At 39.7% G+C, this 24,280-nt stretch overlaps 2 protein-coding genes across 3 annotated transcripts in view; one reads left to right on the top strand and one right to left on the bottom strand.

The window, feature by feature from the left end:
• The window catches only part of LOC140923093 (patched domain-containing protein 3-like), a 26,007-nt gene extending 4,921 nt beyond the window's left edge, over nt 1-21,086 (bottom strand). Inside the window, exons 1-3 of one of the 2 annotated variants that reach the window (XM_073373167.1) lie at nt 20,524-21,086; nt 4,656-5,879; nt 3,196-4,340 (exon numbers count right to left, since the gene is read on the bottom strand). In XM_073373167.1, the coding sequence (XP_073229268.1) occupies nt 3,196-4,340; nt 4,656-5,879; nt 20,524-20,597 (2,443 nt within the window). In that variant the 5' untranslated portion in view covers nt 20,598-21,086. Of the gene's footprint in view, nt 1-3,195; nt 4,341-4,655; nt 5,880-17,361; nt 18,043-20,523 lie in introns of those variants that run through there. The other variant, XM_073373160.1, reaches the window with a different exon arrangement.
• A 2,146-nt stretch (nt 21,087-23,232) lies between these two features.
• LOC140932745 (phthioceranic/hydroxyphthioceranic acid synthase-like) overlaps nt 23,233-24,280 on the top strand; it is a 46,646-nt gene continuing 45,598 nt past the window's right edge. Inside the window, exon 1 of the mRNA XM_073382258.1 lies at nt 23,233-23,282. Coding sequence (XP_073238359.1) covers nt 23,233-23,282 — 50 coding nt within the window. The remainder of the gene's footprint in view (nt 23,283-24,280) is intronic.

Genomic DNA, 24,280 nt, shown 5'->3' with positions numbered 1-24,280 from the left:
AAGAGGCGCGTAGCGCCGTGTTGGCTATAATCATCTCATATCCAACAAACGCGAGTGGAATAATTGTTTTATTAAAAACGCCCACAAAATCTCGTTGAATCTCCCCGACTAGAACAAACCGGAAAGGACAAGGGACTTCCGCTATTCACATGTCACACGTCTATCAAAACTGTCAACGCGCGAACAAACTCTCCTGGACTGCATGAATGAAGAATCAAAACATTGTAGCGATGAACATTAGTTTTTTAAAACTCATCGGGATTCTAGGATTTTACAGAGCAGAACAGCTAAAAAAACCTAGCAGATAATGCGAAGGAAAAGAATTTTTAAGTGACAGCCCTCGAAATTACTGTGAATTTGGATTTTCGGTGCAGTTATAAAGTAAGAACAACGGAGAAAAACTATTACCTCGGTCTCTTGTTATGAAGTTGTTTGAAGCCACAAGCTGGTTTTGCTGAACGAGAAAAGAAGCTATACTGCCGCCTCGATTGCGCTAGTGAATAGCTGCATAGCCTGTATTTGTAGCTGGTTACTTGTGATTTATATTCTTGACGTCGGACAAACATGCCGCAGTTATCTGTCGGCGAGTGACTCGATCGGCGAATGGCTTCGCGATCATGAAGAAACAGCACTTGTCTTCTTTAGTAGCTGGTCAAGGTACTTTAGTTCCATGTGTTTTCGCGTGTTTTTCGACAAACTTTCAAACAAGCTCTTGTGGCTTTTTTTGTTTGTTTTTGTCTTTTTTCTTTCGATGAAATTGCATTTCTAGTATTCTAAGAAATGAATTAAAACAATTTGCTTCGGGCGCCGTTCTATCTTTCGCGAAAAAAAATCTCAGCTAGCTTCCAATTTTAAACCGACGCGTACACCGACCATATATGGAGAGCATGGTATAATATCTCATATACCATAACGGCTAAGCCAATCAAAATGCCAGAATTGCATTATCCAATGAATCAGTTTTTAATAAAATTAAATATACCATCGAATCGATGGCAATGCTGGCATCTTCCTAATATGGCACGCGCCAGTAGCCAGGGGATTGGAGCCAATCAGCAACGGCGAAATATTGTAAATGAATAATACGGATCTTTAAACGCTTTAACGAAGCGAATTTTTATAGCCGATATTAAACAAACACCTTTTCAAGTCTCGGGAGTATTTGATGATAATGACCATGTTCGTTGCGCGTGGGAGCTATTGCTTCGCAACGTATGTGGTTTTCACGCTCCGTTTAAATATGGATCAACAACTCGATTCGAGTTAAAAATGAAACACTGGTATAAACTATCTAAGAAAGCTGCCATAGCAAAACGTTCTACAACCTGGCGTGATTGCAAACAGCTGAGGAACGAGAGATTACATCTGATTTGAGAACGGCCGAGGATATTTATTTCCACCAGATGCTTGATGAAGTGAAAAGTTCTAGAGCATATTGGAAACTGTTCCTACGAAGCCCATGGTCTGGAGGTTATTGGGCCGCTTAAGCTCGACAATAGCAGCCTTTCAGTGAAGGATAAAGAGAAAGATTATCTTATGAAAAGCCCCTTTTTTTGCATTAAAAGAAAGTTAGCTGATAGAGAGCAGGTCACATTCTTTGACTTGTTCACTACAAATACTGGAAATATATGCAAGGGAGATCATCGCAGTTAAGGACGCACAATAGGGCCATTTATACGAGGAAAAATAAGACGCGAACTCTACTATTTATAGGAGGATGTCTTATCTAAGACGAGAACAGCTCGTATAAATGGTTCGCGTCTTATTTCTGTTCTTGACTTGTTTTCATGTGAATGTTGTCCGTAGCAACGGCAATCCAACGTGGCGCGCCAAAAATTAACGCATGCTTACTATGCGTTCGCGTCTTATATAAGACGCGAAGGTCATTTATACGAAGTTTTTCTCGTCTTAGCTAAGACGCGTCTTATCTAAGAACAGGTGTTAAGGGCTGTTCTAAAATAAGACGCGTCTTAGCTAAGCCGCGCCTTATTTTAGACGAAATGTGCCGTTTATACGGAAAGTTCGCGTCTTATTTAAGACGCGTCCTATGCAAGACGAGTCTTATTTTTCGTCGTATAAATGGCCTTATTATGCAGTTGCGAAAAGAAAGCCTGAAGAAATTCAGGCTTGCCGGGTTTCGAACCCTGACCTCTGTGATACTGGTGCAGCGCTTTAACCAGTAGAGCCAGCTAGCCAGTTGGAAGCTGGTCATCAACTTAGCATCTCCTAATATACCCAGGAAAGATGAACATATGAATGTCATATAGAGCGTTTTCACATGACGTCACGGCGGCCATGTTGGTGTACCCAGTAAATCCTCTGGGAGTTGAACTCTTTTCTCATGTAAATGGTTTCTTTTGATCCAATAAATTAGCATAGATGCTGGCCACGTGAGTGAAAACGCTTTATATTGGAACAATTAAGCTCCCAGTGGATTTACTTGCTCATTTGGTTAGAGCACTGAACCGGTATCGCAGAGGTCAGGGTTTGAACTTATCGGCAAGCCTGATTTTTTTCGTGCTTTCTTTTAGCAACAGCATAAGTTGCGTCTTTAACAGTGATGATCTACCTTGATGATCTACTTTTTACATTCTTTCTCTCTTTGAAAAGTCAGTATTATGGGAATAATATCGCCTGGTATAGATGATGAGAATTAGTTTCGGGGACAAAAGTGATTTCTGTTCAAGTACGTGCATTAAAGTCACCTAGGAAAATAAGGGCATGTGACTGAAAAACGAGGTGTCCATTTTAAAATCAGGGAATATCTCACGGACAAAATATGTCGAATTCTTCGGGATGAAATAGCAACAGGAAAAGAGAATGTCGTTTTCTAATGGACGGAAGTATTTATCAAGTATACACCAGCTGTAGTTCTTTTGTTGACTTGACTAGGGTTAGGACTTATATTGAACTAGATCATGTACTAGTGAATTTGTGGGCCACCGTAGTTTTGCAATCTTTCGGAGAACACACAAATGTGCTTTTTGAGAGCCACTGCGCTTGTAAACAAGACCGAACCTTAAAGACTCCATGCGAACGAAGTGGCCCGCACAAAAAAATACAACTTCTTACGTCTTTCGCACGATTGTAAACTAGGTTGTTCTGCTAGTTTTCTTGTTGTCCTGCTAGTCTGGATTGGTTGATGAATAAAATTTCAAACTGAAAATTTTTAGTAGGATTAATGACTTGACTTACCTCCTAAGAGTACGCTCGCACCCACAGTACTAAGGGCTTCTACCACTCGCTCATTTACTGACAACTTTTTAGACACAACGAACGCATGCGCAATGTGTGCACTGTAGTCAACTGCAAAACCAATAGCCATGACAAGATTTATCATAGACACAGCGTTGAGCGATACATCCCAAATAACCATTAAGCCAAACAGCTCGCATATCAGGGCGGCAAAGTTGAACAACACGAGGATTGCCACGGTGCAGTCGATCAAAAAAAGGCTGGTGACGGCAAACACTGTTATGGCAGCGATCATGAGGTTTCGTATAGTCTCACGTGATATGATCACATACTGTTCGAAGAAAATGAATACCCGTGTAATAGGGAAGGCGCCGAGTTTGGACTTCTTTTCAAGATCTTCGCGAAGTGTTTGCATAGCATTTTTCTGGAATGTAGACTCACCGTTACTTTTCATGAAACAGATAATGCGCGAAGCTTCTATCGCAGAGCCATTAGGAGAAAACTTCAGATCTTGGGTGAAATATGAAAACTCTCTTTTTCTGAGGAAGGCTTTCAATTCAGGCAAAAATGCTTCACCGGAAGTGTTAATTTTCTCCATTTTAGCAAACTTAGCGAACTGATCCATCCACGATAGAGAACGGGCTAAGTAATGTTTGTTGTTGTTTACAATGTTTGTTAGGTTTTTGATAGCTTCCTGAGTGGAAGATTTCTCATAATTTACATTTCCAGTCTCTACAATGCTGACTTCGATGGAAAGTTCAAACTGCTCTGCTTCAGCGGTCAAAAATCTTTTCAAGTAAGAATCATCCTTCGCTAGGATCCTTCTGTCGAAGTTTTCATCTACTCTTGTGACTCCGTATATTCCAGCGCCAAGTAAACCTAGTGATAGAATTATAACAACTACTTTTGTCGCTGAATGGGTCAGAAACCTCCCCCAGGTCTCCATAGCGCGATTCGATAGCTGCGGGGTAGGGTCGTCCCAGGCTGGCGCGCCCTCCTTTGGCGAAGGCGCTCGGCAGAATGGTAAGCAGTCTCGACGACCTGATTTTATTCTCTTTGCATCGTATGTCATGACGGCCACGAAATAGGTGATGATCATTATGTAGGAGAAGGTCACCGTCAAAGCCGCATAGATACAAAAATATCTGATAACAAAATAACACGTACAGTTAGTACTTTATTAACGAAACGGAACATGTTTGCGCCATTCATTCGTGCAAAAATTAATTAATATTAAGAGAGGTGTATTTATTATCGAATGTTAAAAAAATATATATCAATAAGTGTTAATCCTACAAAGGGTTATCTAAAGAGGTTCTCGGTTACAGATGAGTTTATTTTCCTCATTTTTAGGCTTTCTCTGAAAACTGGAAGCTTTCACATCGAAAATCTTTTAAGAGGTTGTAGCTATCAAATCAACAGTGTATAAGGCTTGAAAGTAATATATGTAAGACCCTCACCTTATTGCTGGAAATGAGGTGGAAGTACTAACTGCAAACGCCACAAGATCAGTCACAGTTGTCATGGTAACAGTGGCACCTGAATGCATCATTACAGCTTTTATTACGTCAGGTACTGACATATCACGTGGCTGCCTATCAAGCTCATCCACTAGAATGAACATGTCATCGATTCCAATTCCAAGAACTAAGAACGGTATCACGCCCACGATACTGATGAAAGGAACCCGACACCACATAGCAAGACCAAACCCAGATAGTATCCCAAGGGCCACTGCGAACACCCCTGTATTGGCGAGCAACGAATGACCAGTCAGTGGATTCAGGAACTTCCCGAGCATGACGCAGGCGAAGGAGATCATGAGAGTAAAAGTGATTGACACCAGAGTGACGTCAGAGCCGCTGCTTTCAGCAATGGCGTCGTCTAAGCTCCTCTCACTTGAGAAATGGACATTAAAACAAGAGAAATTACTTTCTAACGACTTTAGTTTGTCGATGAACTTCTTCTCCCATTCGAGAACTTTTTCGTTCTCCTTTTCATCGCTAAAATCACTCATTAGATACACCATTTGCAGTGCTGTGGCTTTTTTGATGGGTCTGTCCGGTGGCGTGGTGCCACCAAAAGTGCGTTGAAAGTTGTAAGAGAACGTCCGGCCATTCCGTGTCAGGGGGTTTGGGCTGTTATAGGCTTTCGTGATTTCCTCTTGAACCTGTTGCAGGGTTTTACCATCCAGTTTTGTCTCATTAAACTGTAAAAATTCCAGCGGGTTAATTATCATGCAGTCGTCCAGCGTCTTTGCTTTGCTTCCTGTAAGCGTGACACAGAAATCAGTGTATGATTCTAACTCCATAACTGCACGATGTGCCTTGAAGGCCTGCCGCAGACAGTGAGGAGCCAACACATTGCGATCATCCGGTGATGCCACCAAAAGGACGATTTCCTCTCGAATCTTTACTCGAAAGTACTTCGCGGCTTTGTCTAAATCCTCTATGGAACGGCTGCTTTGAGGAATGAATAGTTCCACTGTTCTGTTCTTCGTTTTGAACCAGGCGAAACCCACAGAACAAAAACTGACGAACATGAGACATATCAGGATGGTGATTAACGGGCTCTTCGCAATTCGTTCGCCAAAACAACCAAAGAGGCGCTGCAAAACACTCAAAAACCAACTGCAGAACCTAGACCACCAGAAACATGGACTGCGCGTGGAAAGGCAGCGATAGCTACGAAAAAGAAAACGTTGTAGTGACCAACAAGTCTATTTTTAACATTAGGGTCCATCAATTTAACTTTTGTGGAAGGGGCTTGATGATTTCAGGAAAAAAAAAATATATATTATCTGTGTAATTTTTTTATAAACAATATATCTTGAAAATAGACCTGGAATGAAAAACAACAGCAACAACAACATTCCATGCATAGGACAGTCTTAATTCGATCTAATTCGATCACAAACTTCGGTTTGCAAAAAACTTCTGACCTAAACTTAATCACCGACACTGCCCCTCTTCTCCAACACCACACCCCTTACTGCTGTTTCGAATAACACGCGACCTGCGATGTCAAAAACGTCTTTGGGTTTTGGGTTTTTCTGCGACGTCAATCAATTAGGGACTTTAAGATAGGTCACTACGGTAGGCTGGGACAGCTGGATAAGAAGCCGCGAAGTCAAGTGCGAAACTCGCTTGTCATTTCTTTCGCAGGAGGCTCAATTACTGAAGAAGAGTTTCTTATTTTATACGAAGAATACCAATCAGAGAAATAAGGGTACAATCAAAGCTAGCTAGTTTTCAACACTGTAGTCGATGTTTTTATTTGAACTTTCCTTTCCTAAGCCAACACCTTTTGAGTTATAAAGAAAGCTTTTCTTGATAAAAATACAGTTTTAAGTTATAAAAAAGACGGTTACAATCATCACTGTTAGGCCCAGTTGAAACGTCGAACTTCTCATGTGCCGAAACTAAAGCACAAATTTCTAAAATTTATTTTCACTTGTTTAAAGCATTCTAGACCATTGAACATCGTGAAAATGAATCGAGTTCGACTACACTTTAAGCTCGACGCCTGAATCAACCTCGAGCCATTTGGATCGACCTAAATAGGTATTAAGCTCGGTACCAAAAGATCAACGTTTTAACTGGGCCTTACCTTTCTTTTCGGCAAATTTCCTCAGCCATGACGGACGACACTTAGTAGAAAACAAGCAGTCGCCATGCGGCCGTGAGCTAAGTTATGAATGAACTCAGACACTTTCGCTTTGTTTTTCATTTCACCGGTAGGTAAATCAATGTAAACACAAGCCAACGCATATTTAACCCATTGGCTACTCAGTTTTAGAAGAAAAGTGACAATAAGTATGCATGAACTCTTATCGGTTTCACCGTTGTCTGTTTTTACGACGAGAAACCCGGCGAAAACATACCGTCCCAGAAGGGCGACGGTAAAAGGTCAAGCGTGTTTTGCCTGACGTGACATCTAACCGTCCCAGGCAACCGTAGTCACCTATCTTAAAGTCCCTAATCTGAAGGCTCTTAGGAAACAGAAGTTTACTTTAACGGGCTTAAAAGGTCATGATTTATGACTTGTGATTGGTGGATTTCGATCCGTTTGGTGTGTTTCTGTGTTTCAAGGTTTGTTGCTTTTGAATTTCAGAGTTCGTGTAACGTTATTATTAGCTAGCTCTCAAGTTTCTTTACCTTCTTACTAAAACATGGCAAGTTTAGATTCCCAAGGTGAAATTGCTCCTGTAGAGCTTCCAGATCAAGAAGAAACATTAGGGTGACAACGAATCGGTACTTTCCCGCAACATTTAACTTTGACACTTCTGCCCGTTATTGCCGTCTTCATGATTTGACAGGCGACGATTGGATGTTATGGTAAGGGTTTAATTGACGTCGAAGAAAACCAAAAATCCTGAAACGTTTTTGACAACGTAGGCCGCGAGTTACCCCTCAATTTTATGTTATGTTTTTATATACACAGATTTAGGCAAGGCGAAGCTTCTATTTATATACATTCTAATAAGCAACAAACTTTAAACTAGTTAACTTAAAGCCATGACAAAGAAATATTCAAATCCCTACTGGACACTTGGAGCCTTCCATTTCCTTTTCGAGGGATGGTTTCAGTTGATTAAGAATAAAATATCCCCTAAACACATCTGAAATGAATATAGACTCTCCGGCCATCGGGCTCAAAGTCTTCTGTAACAGTTATACCGAACCCGAAAGTGGACTCAGCTTTACATGCAAAACTTAAACAGCCCCCTTTGTGGGGCGGGGTGAATCTTAAAGGTAAGTTGTGGACCAGTTAAGTTTCGAATTGATCGTCGTGTTATATTACAGCGTATTATTCGGTTTTGAATAGAAAACAAAAAGGGCTAAAATATTGTTCAAACAAAGGACAGAACAATTGATTGAAATGTTAATTTTAGGAGGTAAAACTAAGTTCATCGAAGCAACATTACAATCCAACAGTCAATAGCTTGTTAACAGCACAAAAATTAAAATTTGTTGAAAAGTCGTTTTGTGACTACTGCGCACGCGCCAGTAGTCACTATTGGCATCGAAGTAAGTAAGTAACAATAGAATATATACCTCGGAGCCAATCAGCATACAAAGATAGCCAATTTTCGGAATCGTTCGTCGCGACGATGATTTGTTGATAGTCCTCGATGACAAACGAAATGCTCGGCTGCCCCGTGGTCTGCTTTGATAAGTCTTGTTGCCGTGTAACCGAATGAAAACGCAGTGAAATAGATCATCACTTTTCATCTTAAAAAAAAAAAGTCTAGAAACCACGATATTTGTATCATTGTGTAATGAAATTTTGGAGTAGACTTTCGGTCACTTGCTAGGCAACGATGATTCATTTTCCAGGCAGATGACACGCAATACGCAACACACGTGGTAAGAAAACAGAATACTTTTCGAGTTTTTGTTCTTTAAAAATTCACTTTAAATGATGTTTTTGTTATTACAATATCGACTTCAACGCACGGTCAAGATATAATTTCTTAGGTTTGTGTCAGGTCTTGTGAGTCTTCCCACGCAATGTCACGAAAGATTTAAAAGTCTTACGAAAATCCTCATAAGGCTGCAAAGGAGCGGCTAGACCATTTGCAGCGCATTGTAAAAAAGACACGTTGGAGTGACAACGTGTCCCGCTTTGACCTTTCGCTGTCATTTCTGTCGTCACACAAGAAAAAGAAACAATGGTAACAGTGCTAATGTGTTGATCATTCTTCATTATTTGACGAAGTTTCTAGCATTCATGGCAAAGGTTAAAAAAGCGTTACGAATCATTGAGAAACGTTGCAATGCATTTTACTCTTCAGAAGTAGTCACACGCGCCTCTCAAGCGCCTATTTTTATGATTGTCAGTGTGACATATTACATCAGCTTACATGTAGGCAGTCTTCCATCTGAGCCCACGAGATGGCTATGTGCTATTTGTCAGCGGATGCCTCATTTTGACAGCTGTCAATTCATCTTCATATGGATGGCTTATTTAATTGACAGGCCAGTGTCAATTAAGCAAGATCTAACGTGACACTTGACATCGGCTTACATGAATTAGACGTACGGGCGGGCGTAGCATTAGGGCTCCGCTCGCGCGCGCGTGGAACTCCGCTATAAAGACCGGTTTTAATTCATGATGCTTTTCCTCAGCTGGTAACTAACACGTTACTATTTAGTCTCGCTTGCTTTACCAACGAGACTCAGAAAATGTAAGCGTTTCTTTTTTTCAGTCGGTGAACTCCGAAAAGGGGGGCACAGTGGCAGTGGCTATTTGTCACGTATGTGTCACGGATGTGTTAGGGTAGCTTTATTGACTGTCACGCACTCTACTTGCAGGACTTCATTTCCAATAGAATCTACCAGTCTACAAATAGTCGGAAACTTCGCACCCCTTCCGTTTTAAAACTGGAAAAAAGATTGTAATGTTACAGTTGGGTAACTGAACTTGTGCCCATTCGCTAACCATTGACAGGAGCCCATCAAATGGAGCCTCCATCTCCATTAATTTCTTGAGTCAACCCTTTCCCGAGTAGATTTATAAATAGAACGGCTTGTTTCCCGCGAAAAGTGTCATATTTCCGTGAGTCTCGTATGTCACCGTGAAAAAAATGAAGTTGGATGAGGTCGAACTCAGAAGCCCGTCCTTCGACCGTTTTCCTTTTTTACTGTACGTCCATTTTTACAGTTTTACAGCCGCTGGGATCTGGGATGAAATAAAAGTTAATGAATTACCCGACTGAGACTGAGCATGAAGCGATGGGACAAAGGAAGCGAACTGAGGATCACCCAAAGGTTCTTTGCTAATGTTTGTTTTTGTTTTGTTTTGTTTTTTTTTGCCGTCATACATCCCACATTTAAGCATGCACCTTGAAAAGAGTCGACGCTTAAGCGTTCTGTGGACGATTTGAAACTTTTCGATGATCAGCGCCGAAAAAGTGCCAGGATCATTTGATTTTTGTCATCGCCGTGGAGTGGATTTCGCCAGTTAAGCACCGGGTGCAAAAGCGATGACCTAAGTAGCAACTAAGGAGGAATGCTTCAGAAAAATTGCAGTCTTCCTTTACAGCTGACTTGTATCACCAGGAGAGTTGCCTGATAAAACTGGCACTTGAAAAGTTGAACAGAAGACAACAGTTGCTCGACCGTGAAGCTAACTCAAAAGTAATTTGCTAACGGTGGAATTTTTGACATCGCGCTCCAGTCCAAAGACCCACTTATCTCAAGAAAAACAAAATGGATTGTATCTGCGCCCAAAGAATTATGACTGACTAAAGGGAGAATTCTCAGCAATTAATGTAGAAGTTTAGGCTAATTCTCTCCTTCGAATTCGCATCTGTAGATCACTTTTTTGCGAGAAAACAATGGCTGGGCTCGGCGTTACAAAACATAGCAGGGAATCATCACACTAACTGACGGACAAAACAACCACAGTATTTATTCAGACAAACGCATTTCGGAGAAAAACTTGAAAAACTAGAAATTTGGTTAATATTGAGTCATTTAGCCAAAATAAGAACCTTAACGCTAAAAAAATTGGCTAAACAAAACGAATCCTGTCAGAACTACAGACTGCAGGTAGTAGTTAATCATTACGCATGTAACAGAACAGCTTCATGGCCTCTTATAAATGTGAGACAAACAACCAAAATTAAGATTAACATAGTCAGGGTTTAAAACTATCCACAGTATAATCTACCCGCTAGAAAGAAAAGAAAGAAAATCTCTTAGGGATGAAAACGCTAAAGTCACGTTTCACTAGCTTATGATTTTGTTTGGCCTGTCAGCACCGGATTTCCTGCTGTTTCATGAAGTACAATAGCAGTGTCATTTAGTCGTTGTGATTGGCTCTTCCCACCGTCGGCGCGCGAAGTCTCCCCTGGGAACCGTTCTAATTATAAACCTACTCGGGAAAGGGTTGACTCCAAGGGCTTGTATGGGAGATGGAGGCTCCATTTGATGGGCTCCTGCCATTGATTATTACGTGGGTAAACCCCAATAAAAGCTGTGAGATTGCTTAAACGTGATTTTTTTATGAAGTTAAATTTTAGCAATGAATAGAAACACCGCACAGCATACACCCTTCTTCTTCTTCTTCTTCTTCTTCTTCTTCTTCTTCTTCTTCTTCTTCTTTTGTGGCGTTTCCTTAGCCGTCGACAAAAACAATACTAAGCTACTAAAAACTTATACTACAAAATGCAATAATTATAAATGTAAAGTGAAAACTCATCCAATGATGTCTAGGTAATTTTACTGTAATTTCAAGGAATCTTCCACAACCAAAGGTAATATGAGGCGAGACCTTGCGAATCTATGACACCAAGGCAACATCAACGAATACTTCAGTATGAAAAATAAAAACACATTACTCAAACTACTACAAAAATAAATACACTATTGTATGTACCAAAGGCAGTCAATGGTTACTGTGTAACCTGGCTAGCTAGCATTTTTCTTTCTCCTTCCTCACATGCAAAATGGTCGCTGTGGCTTCCACGCCCGGACAGAGGTTCCTTAAGAATTAATTGCCTCCTTATTTCTTATCTTATCTCCAAGCAAGTTCGAGTCAGCACTTTTAGAGAATCTTATATTCTTTTTATAACCTCCAAGCAAGCAAACGATGTTTAGAGCGTTCTTGTTCATTTTGACTACAGTAAAGTCCAAAATAAAAAAGGAAATTACATACACACACACACACACACACACACACAAAATAGTAATAAAAACGGGCCGATTTTTTAGTTTACCTCATGTGTTTTCGCTGAAGCGGGCCGATAAACTACAGCGTTTTATTCAGCGTTTAGAGCGGAACTCTGGCGCGCGAAGCGAGCCTGCGGATTACCATGCGTAAGTAAATCTACCCATCCCAGAAAATTTGGTAATCACGTGACCGTACACCGCCCGCCCGTTGCCCGTCCGTCCGCACCACAGGGCAACCAATGTTCAATCTCACATTTTCTAGGTAGTTTGGGAGCACAGGAAGACTGATATTGCACACATATTGCATATCAATGTTGTGATCAATTGGCAGCTGTCAAAACAGGGTATCCGCTGACCAGTATAACCTGACCGTATCGCGGGCTCAGGTGTCGACCCATCGAGGTCGAGTATCTTTTTGAAGTTATCCGCTGACAAGTTACTAGTTTTCAAATGATTGCAGGCTCAAGTGTAATTTTTTTTTATATATTCATACGAGATATGTTGTGTTTTATATGTGCCGCACAATTAAAATTTTGATTTCAAACTGACCTAGGAAGCTAAAATTCAGCCAGTTTTTACAGGCAGCGAAGACATGCCAGTTGCTTTTGACTTTTCTCACTAAGGTCACGCGTTGGTCACGCTCTACGTCCAATTTTTATGCTCTGATTGGTCAAAACTTGACAGGTGAGTTCATGCGGAAACTTTACGCAGTATCTTGAATCTTGTTTACTTTAACAGTTGAAGCTGACAGAGTCTTGTGTCAACTTGTGATCAATTAAATGTCTCCTTCCACTGATTGTACAAGATGAAGTTCAGCTGCTTTTAAGAGTCTTCTGTTATTCATGGCTGGTTTGTTTATTGGGTTTTTGGTTGAGAAATGCGTCGCTTGTCAAAGTTAGAAAACCGATTTCGGATGGCATCGTTTTCGTTTTTCACCTTGCTTGATGTGTAAGAGGGTTGAAAGGTCTGAAAGGTTGAAAGGTTGAAAGGTCTGGTCTGGTCGTTTTCGTTTTTCACCTTGCTTGATGTGTAAGAGGGTTGAAAGGTCTGAAGCGATCCTGGCCTTACTTGACAGTTTTCAGTGCATGTCAAATGGTAAGCCTAAGTAATTATTTTATTTGATGTTTGTTTTTTGTATCTAATTTAATGAAGTCGAGCGTAGCCATGGGGCTATTTAGTTTATGCACGTTTGTAAGATTTGAGGCAATGATCTGACCGAGTATCAGGTTTGATTATAAGCTTATAGAACTTTAAAAAGCCTTCAGACATTTTCTGACCGCAAATAGAAAGAAGACGTTTTAAAGAATATTTAGTTATAATTCTGGCTATAAAAGAAAGCTTTGAGCGATTTTCTTGCCTCGAGTTCATCTTTGAAAAAAGCAAACACTGGGAAGCGGGCTTAAAACGTAGACAAGGATTTTCAGAGACACTTTAATACTTGTCTTCGTGAATGAAAATTGTTGTCTCTGGGTCGGTTTCACTGAATTATTTTCCTTTTATTATTGATTGTTAGTAGTCTCTTTGCAATTTTAATCGCTGAGCCGTTTGTTTTCAGTCGCTTATGAACATCGCTTGCAGGACTAGTCAAAATGCCACGCGTATCAAACGCTTTTGAAGATTACACATCGTTATAAAACCATTAGATAAAAAATAAACATAATAAATTCTTTATCATGTTGAAGCGTATAACTCTATTAATCTTAATTTAAACAGTCGACTTTGGCGCTTGTCAAAAGTGAGAACCGGCTAGCCGTATAGGTGATTTTGGAAATTTTTTTAACGGTTTCGCTAAAAGCCCACGCGTGCTTCGATCGTCCTGAATATTGAATGAGTGCAATTTGTATTGCAAAAGCCACTTTGCCTAAAGTTATCTGAGAACATTTTGAAGTCTTCGTGACGTGTACGTCCACCTTGACGTTACTATGGCAACCGAGTTTGGATAACTATATTTTTCAAAATTTACATTTTTCCTATGAAAAAAGCATTTGTTTTCAACTTTTACTTATTCAATTATTATATTACGCTTAATTTAGTATTATTTTATCAAGTTAATGTAATACAGACTTTTTACTGACTACTTTGACAAAAAAAACATGAATTCAAATTGACCAAATGGCAGATGCTAGGTTCAATTGTGTATAGTGTTTATTTCCCTAGGAATTTCAGAACTAGCAGATTTTTTTGCTTCTTAAGCATCGATTTATACACAGATCAAATCTCCTATCACGATTGCCTCTACTTACATGGGTTTTAAGTAAAATGAATTGCATTTAATTAATTAAAAATGGAGGATCCAAGATGGCGGATGGTTCCAGTTTTTTCATTTGAAATAATAAATGACGTAATCATGACATAATTGATGTAGTTAAAGATTATTAATGTGTTAGACAACTTCTTGGGTTCATCAGACATTTTACTTTATAAGTTTGTCGCTTTATGGCTACTTTGAGGGGATTTTGCCAATGAATTGAACAATGTGACGTTATAATGGCTTAAAATTGCGTCATTGTGTTAATCAAGTTATGCTAAATGTTGGAAATGATGAGTGCACAATTTTGTATAATTTTGGTGGCCGCATCATGAGCGGTTTTGAAGTAAAAGACGGGGGACATCCGAAGCCCCCCCACCCCCGGGTTGCAGGAAGCAAAAGAAAAAGCAACGCTGTCAGACAAACATTAAAACTTTTAATATAGAAGTTCAACATACAGGGATTTTACCTTCAAAAAATTAACTCGCCTGTGTATAACTCAAGATCGTAGATTTTTAGCGATTGGTGTCATCGGTTAATCCGGCGACAACGCTAATTTTTGATTCCTTCGCTAGTAATTCACTTGTTTAATATCTGATAGTTTTGTTTAGGCAGAAATTTCCCCTAGTTTCAGTTACAGTTGTAGTAGGGTTAGCAAATCTGTCTTGCTGTTGCGATCACTCATAAACATTGCGAATAAACCAGACAAAAAAAATGTTAGACAAAGCACTCCTCCCTGAGAATTAATTTTGTTCTGGAGCCACGTGACCAGCGTTTTCGAGGGTCTCTCTCTCTCTCGCTTCGTAGGGCGGTAGGAGGGAACCCTGGGAAGGAGGTACCATGCTAAAAACGCTTGTCGTGTAAACCGGGCTATAATTATGCCTCACAATATCCAAGAGCAATCTTTGCTATAAGGCACTGTTTTTTCCTATACGGTTTCCTATACTGATATACCTAGCTACAATCTCAGTCGAAACAGTTAGGAGACTTTTCTATCTTCTCGCACTCCCCATGTTGGTGTACAGAATTTTGTGAGTTAATTAACTGTGATAAACGACAACTGGAGGGAAAGGAGATGGGCGAGAAGGAAGTGGAATGTGCATTCGGTTAAAGAAGTGTCCCAACTAATTTGTCTGAGACTGTTTTGGAGAAGGAATTTAACAAATTTGAACAGCAGTTGACAGATACCGAGGTTAAGTTATACTTCAGTCACATTCAACGCTGTTGTAGTGCGCTGGGGCGTCCACAGAGATTTCCTTACGTTTCTACAGCAGTGAATTGAGCTGTTTTACATCTCAGCTTTAACCCTATTCAGACTGGGGGGGGGGGGGGCTTTTCGAACCCCCCCTCCGGCAAAATCGTGATAACTCCTACACCGAAAGAGCTATGACGTTCAAATTTTCTGACTTTTCCTAAAATTTATCTAGGAACATTTTGGTATAATTACCATGTCCATGTGATTAATCATATTGCCATGGCAACCAGTTTCTGACACATAGGTTTTGGAAAATTTAAAAAATGGTGATTTTTTTGTTTTAAGATCGCGTTTTTACACTCATAGTGCTTTTTGTTGTTAAAATGGTCTTTGCTTGGGACTAGTTTTTGAATTACATCAAAATGTTTCAACATCGAATATTTGGGGGGGAGGGGTGGGGTAAAATTTTGTCACTTTTTTGCTTTGACAAATATGCTGCTCTATTTTCCAAATAACACTTCCAAAGTCATTTGTTTGGGTAATAAACATTAGTTTGATACTTCTTTTACACATTCTGAGCATTTTCCCCTTTGAAAGTTGCTTTAAATTATAATTTTAACAAAAAAACGAAAATCCAAGATGGCGGATCCAAGATGGCGGATCCAAAATGGCGGACAACCATTTCAAATTTTAAATTTTATTGCTTCCTATTGCTTTTTCTCGCTGTACAAGTGTTTCCTTGTTACTAGTTCATAAGAAAGGATAACAAAGAGATGAGTTTACCAATATTATTGATATTTTACGTATCTAAATGGAAAAATAATAAGAAACAGTGAAAAATCGGAATATGACGTCACTGTGGCGTCATCATTGGGCGTGGCAAGTCAAAACTGGGTGTGGGGCTTCTTTGTATGGAGATGATCATTGTGTGTAAATTTCATGACCCTAGCATTATTGGTTCCAGAGATACAGAGGGGGGGTCCGAGGAGCCCCCCCCCCCCCCAGTCACAGATTGACCAAAAAAGCCCAGTCTGAATAGGGTTAATATAAAGAGAACCTTAAAGCTGAAAATTTCCAGTTTTTTAGGCGCAGTATTCTAAAAATAAAAAGAACTGAATATTTAGCATGGCTGTTTTAATTTAAGTGTAAGATTGATAGCGTCCAAGAGCACGTGCGTCCTTTCTGTGTAAAATTCGGGGCTTTCTTATACGGAGAGTCGCTTTAATGTGGCACATTTCTAGAGGAAGCATGTGGAGGATAAAAAAGACCTCTTCGGCATCAAGGAGTAACTCAGCCGAAAGGGACAAATTTTCGAGTAAGTGCAAGAAGCGGCAGACAGACTGAAAGAGCAATTAACGGCAGATTTCTAGAGAAAGAGGGACACTTTTCCTCTTAAAGAATAATGCAAGAAGTGAGGATTACTCCCCACAAAGTATTGATCAGTGAGAAAAATATCACGGTTTCTTAATTTCCAAGGATACCATTAACTACAAGCGCGTATTAAGCATGAAAAGTTTCTCAACGACCTTCCAGCCTACAGGTGTAAAATCCAAAACTTTTTATATGTTGTCAACAACGTATGCTAATCTTCTAATGACTCAATGCATTTTCGAGTCTCTTATTTCATTTTGAATATAAAGGAAAGTTTTTCCGCTTTGCCAATCGTGTCCGGGAAAATTGGAAGACCGTGTAAAATATTTGTAATATTTTCGCTGCCAAATTAGATTTATCCATAACATATAAGTATTAGGACGCGCTTAAACAACTCAAAACCGGCCGAAAATGAGGCTGGCGAAATCTCACTAAGCAATGGTTCACCGTAACGTAATACTCAGATCTTATTTGCATTTTTGGGGATAAATATCCAACAGAAAACAGTGACAAGAAAGAAGGTTGATACGCTGATAATGATGAAGAGTACGCCGCTTGTAAATTGGAATTGATTGACAATTCAGAATTGTCTTGTAATGATCTACATGGAAATAAAATGTTTGGCGAGCTTAAATAGTAATAATAATAATATATATAACTGAACTAACAGTCACCTCTGCTGTGCGTTGTTGCTTGTTCTCTGCCCTTCAGACGGATTGCGAATCATTTCCTCGCTTCTTTTTGCATCGGGAAAAGTAGATCTCTTAAATATCATCGGCTATATAGATATTCCTTGAAACGAGGTGTCATGACATTTCACTATTTTATCGAACTATGAAATCATTGAGAAAAACGGTAAGGAAGTTTCTTACGAAAAACTTGACACATTATGGTAGGCGAAAATCGACTTTGGACTTCAGGCAAACTTACGTACAGGAAAAACATTATTATTTACGCATACTGACTTACCATTGGACGAGATGGTGGCATGTTTACTCTTGTAGCTTGACATATTCTTAGGGCCAGTTGCGAATCGGGGTTCGCGTGAAAACTAAAGGACTGTTAATAATTTTTTGCTCTCGACAAACGAAGCAATGAAATAGTCTCCCAGTTACAACTCAAACTGGTACTGTTTTCGGAAAATAATTGAGTTACTATACAGTGGTGAGTAGTGGCGTCGTCAAGTAGATCGATGGCACTTAAACATGCTTTATAACAAACTTGAACGAATTTACATGTCCCTGTCAACAGTAAACAGCGTTTAATTTAGATGTTGGAGTTGGCTAAACTGAGAAACCACTGAGTATTAGCCGATCACGGTTTTGTTGAACTCTCATAACTCGAGCCCTTTTAACAATGAGTAAATTAAATTCATGTAAAAATAAGACACTGGGCACAATTTCAAATATCTCAGTTTATGTATGAGAGGAAACACAACGCTGAATTTCACAAATCTGAAATGCTATACCGACATTTAAAGTAGAAACTAATCCTCATCTTCGGGAATAGTGCTTACTAATACAAAGGATACAAACTATTTGAATCCCTGTCTTTAAATATTTTGACAATTCCAGTTTGTTGGACTTGGAAAGCTATCATCTAAACACCGTGTTAGCTAGGACGAAAAGAATTTTGCACCTCACAAGCGCCAACCCCAACAGACATGCTTGAGCGATATAGAGGTCTTAGTGTCATTTTTGATTGTCAAGAATGCGGATGGGATGCTAAGACTCCTACAAATATAATTAGGCAAGCAAAATGTTCTTGCTTTATCGGTAACTAAACTACCAAAATTGATAACAAAGTAGTGTCGTATTTCTGTGACTAAGTGCCTTTACGTTCCCCCTTTGAAAAAAAAAAAAAAGACTTTGCCCGGGTGATATGGCTTTTCGCATGCATTAGGTACTGGCCTGCCTGTGGGTTGATGTACGTATGTCACTTGTTCTTAAGTTTCTCTTTCAAGGAATGCCAGATTAATAAATCCTAAGCGTCCCTCTGGACTTTGATCACTAGTGTTACATTTTGAAGGAAGTATAAGATCTAGAGTTCGCGGAATTATTTAGTTTAAAGGTTCTGTTTTGGGATTATGTTTTAGTGTTTGCCAATATGAATGTTCAGGGGCCCTGAATTGGGAACCTGTTGCGTTTTGGTAGCTACATTTTGTCATTGTTTATTCTTAGTTCATTAGTACTTCATGTTATTTCCTTTAAATTTCACTAAGTTACTTAACCTTTGTTCATTGTAGTATCTTTAGTTTTAATTCTCTGCCGTGTATTTTGTATTTTAATCCGTTAATTACTACCTTTGTTCACTATTATCTTTTGTTTTCTGTTCAACTTGCTACGTAACCTTTGTATAATTAGGGTTAATTTAGTAATTGTTATACCCCGTATTTAAGTCTCGTTTGTAATAGTTACTATATTTGGAGAACATGATAAAATGGCTCATATACCATAATGGCCAAGCCAATCAGAGCTCCAGAATTGCATTATCCAATGATTAAGTTTTTAATAAATATATAAAAATGTACATATAAAAAAGTTGACTTTTAGAATTGAGCACTTGATATAGCTACAGTTGTGTGCAAACACCACTACTGTGCCGCAGAAATTCAAACGCAAGCCTTCGTTTTTTCCGGCTTAACGCGTAAATTCAGTTCACCGACGATTACGTTCGTGATTCACTGCGGCGAATAAATATGTTTGTGACGTATAAAGCGAATACTAAATCTGATACCTACGCAGCAAGTCTAAGAGCAACAAAACAATCCCTGATTTGCGAATAAATTAATCGAGAGCATATATTTCACACGATTTACAACAAATGAAATTTTTGTTCATGAACACGTGCGTAGAGTGCGCCAAATCTCTCCGTGTCTCTCTCTTTTAGGTGAAAACGGTCACTGAGGAACACACAACAGATCGCATAAGCATAGTCGCACTGGAATTTCCTATATGTAGAACTTTTTGCATCAGCAATAGAACGATGGTAATGTTTCAGTACAAAAATGATTCAACATTCGCCTTAAACGTGAAAGCAAAATGAGCTTAATGAAGAGAAAAAGGTTTTCATGATGGAGAGACCAAGAAAGGCATTAGCACCAGCTTGTCGGAACATGCTCAATTGATTAATGAACTCCTGTCGGGTGATGTGAACCGGACGGACGAACTCGAAATTGAAAAAAGGGGAGATATTGAGCGACCGAACTTTAGCTTACCTTTACTTTAGTTGTTATTTGTTAAGCACTCAGTCCCTTTGCTAGTCTCTTATTTATTTTGAAATTAATTGAGGAAGGCTTTTCCCCGCTTTTGTTATGTCAGGAAAAAAGGGGACCGCGCATTAATAGTAACATTTTTGCTTCAATCGTTCTGACGGTAAAAGTATAGGATCAGTTTGCAAATAACCCAAGCATAACAAGAATGTTGTTGTATCCGTTTTGCTCCTAACTCTAAAACCCTTTGTCGATATATTTTTAAAACCGGATGATGTTTACCGACTTCGCAACCGACGAAATTTGAACCTTAAACGAATGGCGGACGAAAATCTTACCATTACATAATTCTCTAAAGTCGCACTAAAACTGCACAAAATCGGCAGAAAATGGGGCTGGCGAAAACTCGCTAACCAACAAATAGTAAATCAAAAGCAGGTATAACTCAGTTATTTGTACATTTGTGGATAAATATCCAACCGAAAATTGTGACAAGGAAGTAGGTTGACACATTGATTATGATGGCGTGCGCCGCCAGAGGATTTGAAATTGTCGACGATTAAGGATTTTTGTAAAATAGGCTGCAGTTTTGCGAATTTAAATAAAATAGAAAACTAACAGATACCTCTGCTGGACGTTGTTTCTTGTTTTCTCCCCGTCAGACGGCATTGAAATCACTTCCCCGCTTCTAGTTGCCATCGGGGAAAGCTAGGTCTCTTAAATATGCAATTGGCTATAGAAAATCCCTTGATTTCAAGCAGAACTCTCGTCCTTAAAAAGTCCTCAATTCTGTGTTCTTTCTACAAACAGCTGGAGAAAGTGATCGTTTTATGGTCGGATAATTTTTGTGGTGGCTTTAAACCGCTTATACGTGCGATTCTCGGAAAACAGTAAAATCTGGCGCCACGAACCTCTTCCTGTCTCTAAAAACAATACCAGATGTGTGTTCAAACGTCAATCAATGTTCGTTCCACTCTCCCTACAAAATTTGTCATCAAGTTGCCATTGTCCTCAGGTCGTGCGATTGTCACATGACAAGAAGACACATAATTTTATTCACTGCTACGAAAAAGGTCCCAATAATCACAGGTGGCCCAAGCTCGAAATATGAGCATTGGCGGACATCGACATTGTTGCGTAACAGTCGAAATATAAGGATTTGTATGGAGAAAAAACCTATCGTTTCCGTAACCTAGGAAATGAAAGGATTTCAATAAAAAGCGGCTTTCCTTGCATAAAATGTGTGTTACGTCTCTCCTGTGTGGTTTATGGGCCGATTTATGGCCCTTTAATGGGTTGCACTGTAAACGGTTTTCTCTCTATGTAAAGGTTCCTGTGTTTTTTTGGTGTGAATTCATGGGCGCGATCCATTCAACCAAAATTCCAACCGGTTCGACCGGGAAAAGTGGTCCACCTAAAAAGGTGGATCCGTTTTTTCGAAACTTTTCCGGTTGGACCGAACCGATCCATTGAGTTTTGGACCGAAATTTCCGGAAATTTTGGTTGAATGGATCGCGCCCCATGATTTAGTCGGTTTTTCTGGCTGTTAGTGTTTGACCCCTGTCACTCTCTTCATAATAGCAAGAGCCGTGACAGGGGTCAAACAATACCCGGCAAAAAAAACCCCGACTAAATCGATAAATTCAAGCCAAAAAACTCAGGAATACATCAAAGGTAAGTCTCCTTTATTTATTTTAACGTTCGCAGACCTCAGTATTTTATTTCTCATACAAAGTCTCAACGGTTGCTTGTAACGCGATACCGACTCTCTTGTGAGAAACAAGAGGCTGCGTATAAAAGTGGGACGCGAGACAGGGGACTTGAGGACATCAAGTATGGGACGTGGGGAAGTATGGGACGGGGAAGTGTGGGACGGGGACGCGGGGACGTCAAATACATGGACGCAGGGGACGCGGGATGTGAATAATTATTGCAAAAGTTGGAGGTAAATGCGATATCAGTCACTTTCCTCGTGAATATGTCTTGGTGAAGGCAACCCACCCTGCCCTCCTTAGGGTTCCTCCATGCCTGTTTACGAAGCGAAGACTCGGCGAAGACCCCCTGCATTGAAGAAAGTGAAACCGTTCAGTCCTCGTCTTCTTGCTGATGGAATATTGGAGCCCAAAGCAGGGTAGGGTTGGTTGCGGTCGCCAAAATTCTAGTAGAATAACAGCATTCGATTCCAAATAAATAAAAAAAATTAAGTTGCATAAGCGAGCTTCGAACCCCGAAATGCTAGCTACGAAATCCATCGCCTGTACCACTAATCCAAAGGGGATTCAACTATTGTTGCAATATTTATTTTGTTTTACATATTTTAGTGGCAAAACATGATTTCCACCGACGCGTTTTTGGCTATGCACGTTAACGCAAGTAAATTTTAATCAGGTAAATAAGATAGAGGCAAGTTATAAACCGTAGAGATTAAACGTGAAGTTGAGCGAGATTCTACTTTTAAGCTTACGTGCGATCTTTCAAACATTGCCTCTCTCTTATTCAGTGCGAACGTAAATTTTACGCACGTAGGCATGGAAAAATTACGCGACAGTGGAAATCAACCCTAACCCTAATCACGATAGGCAGTGCGCTTACTCCTATTATAAAGAAATATTTTGTGTAAACATCATAAGGTGCCCAAGGTGGTTTTGGAAGATGGGATCTAATGTTGACCATAAATAAAACATTTTCACGAAGAAAGAGATATCGCATTTACCTCCGACTTTTGCGATAATCATTCACATCCCGCGTCCCCTGCCTCCCTGTTTTTGACGTCCCCGCGTCCCCGTCCGACACGTCCCCGCGTCCCATACTTGATGTCCTAAAGTCCCGCGTCTCGCGTCTCCAAGTCCCAAGTCCCCGCACAGGCGTCCCGATGTCCCCGTCCCACTCTTATACACAACCCACACAAGACAGCACAAAAGAGAAAACGTCTCCACTCTTTTCTTTTCCCAGTTTGCAGAGCTTTATATTGTAATATAAATAGGGGCTCGAATGATCCCTTTACTACTGTTAAACCGTCCTCGATACGAGTGTGATGGTATTTGATTTTAAAATCGTACTTTAACCCCGTGGGTTTCCTAGAAACTCACGTGCTGTAAATTTGAAATCAGAAACGCAAAACGTATTTATTTTGAAGACACTTTTGACAGGATAAACCAAAGCCAAGAGCTTGAAATTCCGTTTAAGAAATGTGGCTGCTATTTTCCCGAATATGACGCAGGTTTATGGAAAGGCAAAGAGCAATTTTTTTTTAGAAAATCGATCACGTGACCAAAATTATTAAAAGGAAACGAACAACTACCTGTTGAGCAGCTGGCACTACCAAGGATATAGAATGGACGCAAATGACAGCTATGAAAGTAGTGAAAAGCCCTCTTTACAGAGGTATGTTCTTCTATTGTGTTATATCAGTATAATTTCACAGTTGACATTTTGGAAGGTAGCATTCACAAAATACTTAAGAATTGCTTCATGTTGGGGCGGTTTAACGGTATAGATGGACGCAGAAGTTTGGGGAGCCCGCGAGAAGCAAAAGATTTGCTCAAGGCTTAGCGGAGAGTGACGCTAACTTCTCGAGTAGACTGAGACTGTAAACGTCCGCCAAATGCGACCATAACGTGGACCAGTTCTTTTATAACATGGATTCAAAAAAAAGGTTTCATTAGTGGATTTTGATTTAGAAAACGTTTCGTCTTAGCCGAAAAGGAAAATTTTCTTATTTACCCGTTAACAATAAATAGGAACGAAGCTGGAAAAGTTTTTAAGCTCATATGGAGTCAAAATACTAAAATTACGTAAAAAACCCGGATTATGATTTGGACTGTTAAAAAGATATTTGCGTTGTTCTTGGCGAAATTGCTGTGGTTTTCTCTTAGCGACGACGACACTGCCTGCTTGTCGTCTCAAGTTCAGTTTTTTCTTTGCGGGAAAAGGTAGAAATCTTAGATTTCATGATGACAAGGCTTCTTGAGGGGACCTCCTGCAGTTGTCTTAACATATAATAAATTTACGTAAGCTTATGTTTTTGCTGTTGTCTAATTTTTTCAATAGCATGATTATGGCTAATTGTTCCATCCTGGATTGGTCGGTTATAACTTTTATGCTTAATTCTATGCTACCGACTGAATAATTAACTTGTTTTTAACAGGACAAACCAACGTAAAAAGACGAGGGTGACCTTAGTATTGGATTTTTCCCGATACAGACCATTTTGTGTCCTTTATTTTCAGTTCAACATTAGTCTTTGCCGACAAAACCTACAAAAATTCGGGCTGTGAAAAATTTGCAAAATGCGCCTACTTTTATAGCTCATTCAGTTTTACCAACTGTTATCTAAGCCGACATCCAGTTTGTTGGACTTGGAAAGTTCTCATTTAAACACC

Source organism: Porites lutea, chromosome 1 (assembly GCF_958299795.1).
Source record: "Porites lutea chromosome 1, jaPorLute2.1, whole genome shotgun sequence".
In the NCBI taxonomy this organism is placed as follows: Eukaryota; Metazoa; Cnidaria; class Anthozoa; order Scleractinia; family Poritidae; genus Porites; species Porites lutea.
Note: the sequence above shows the minus strand (reverse complement) of the source record. Positions and strands in the feature narration are given on the sequence as shown.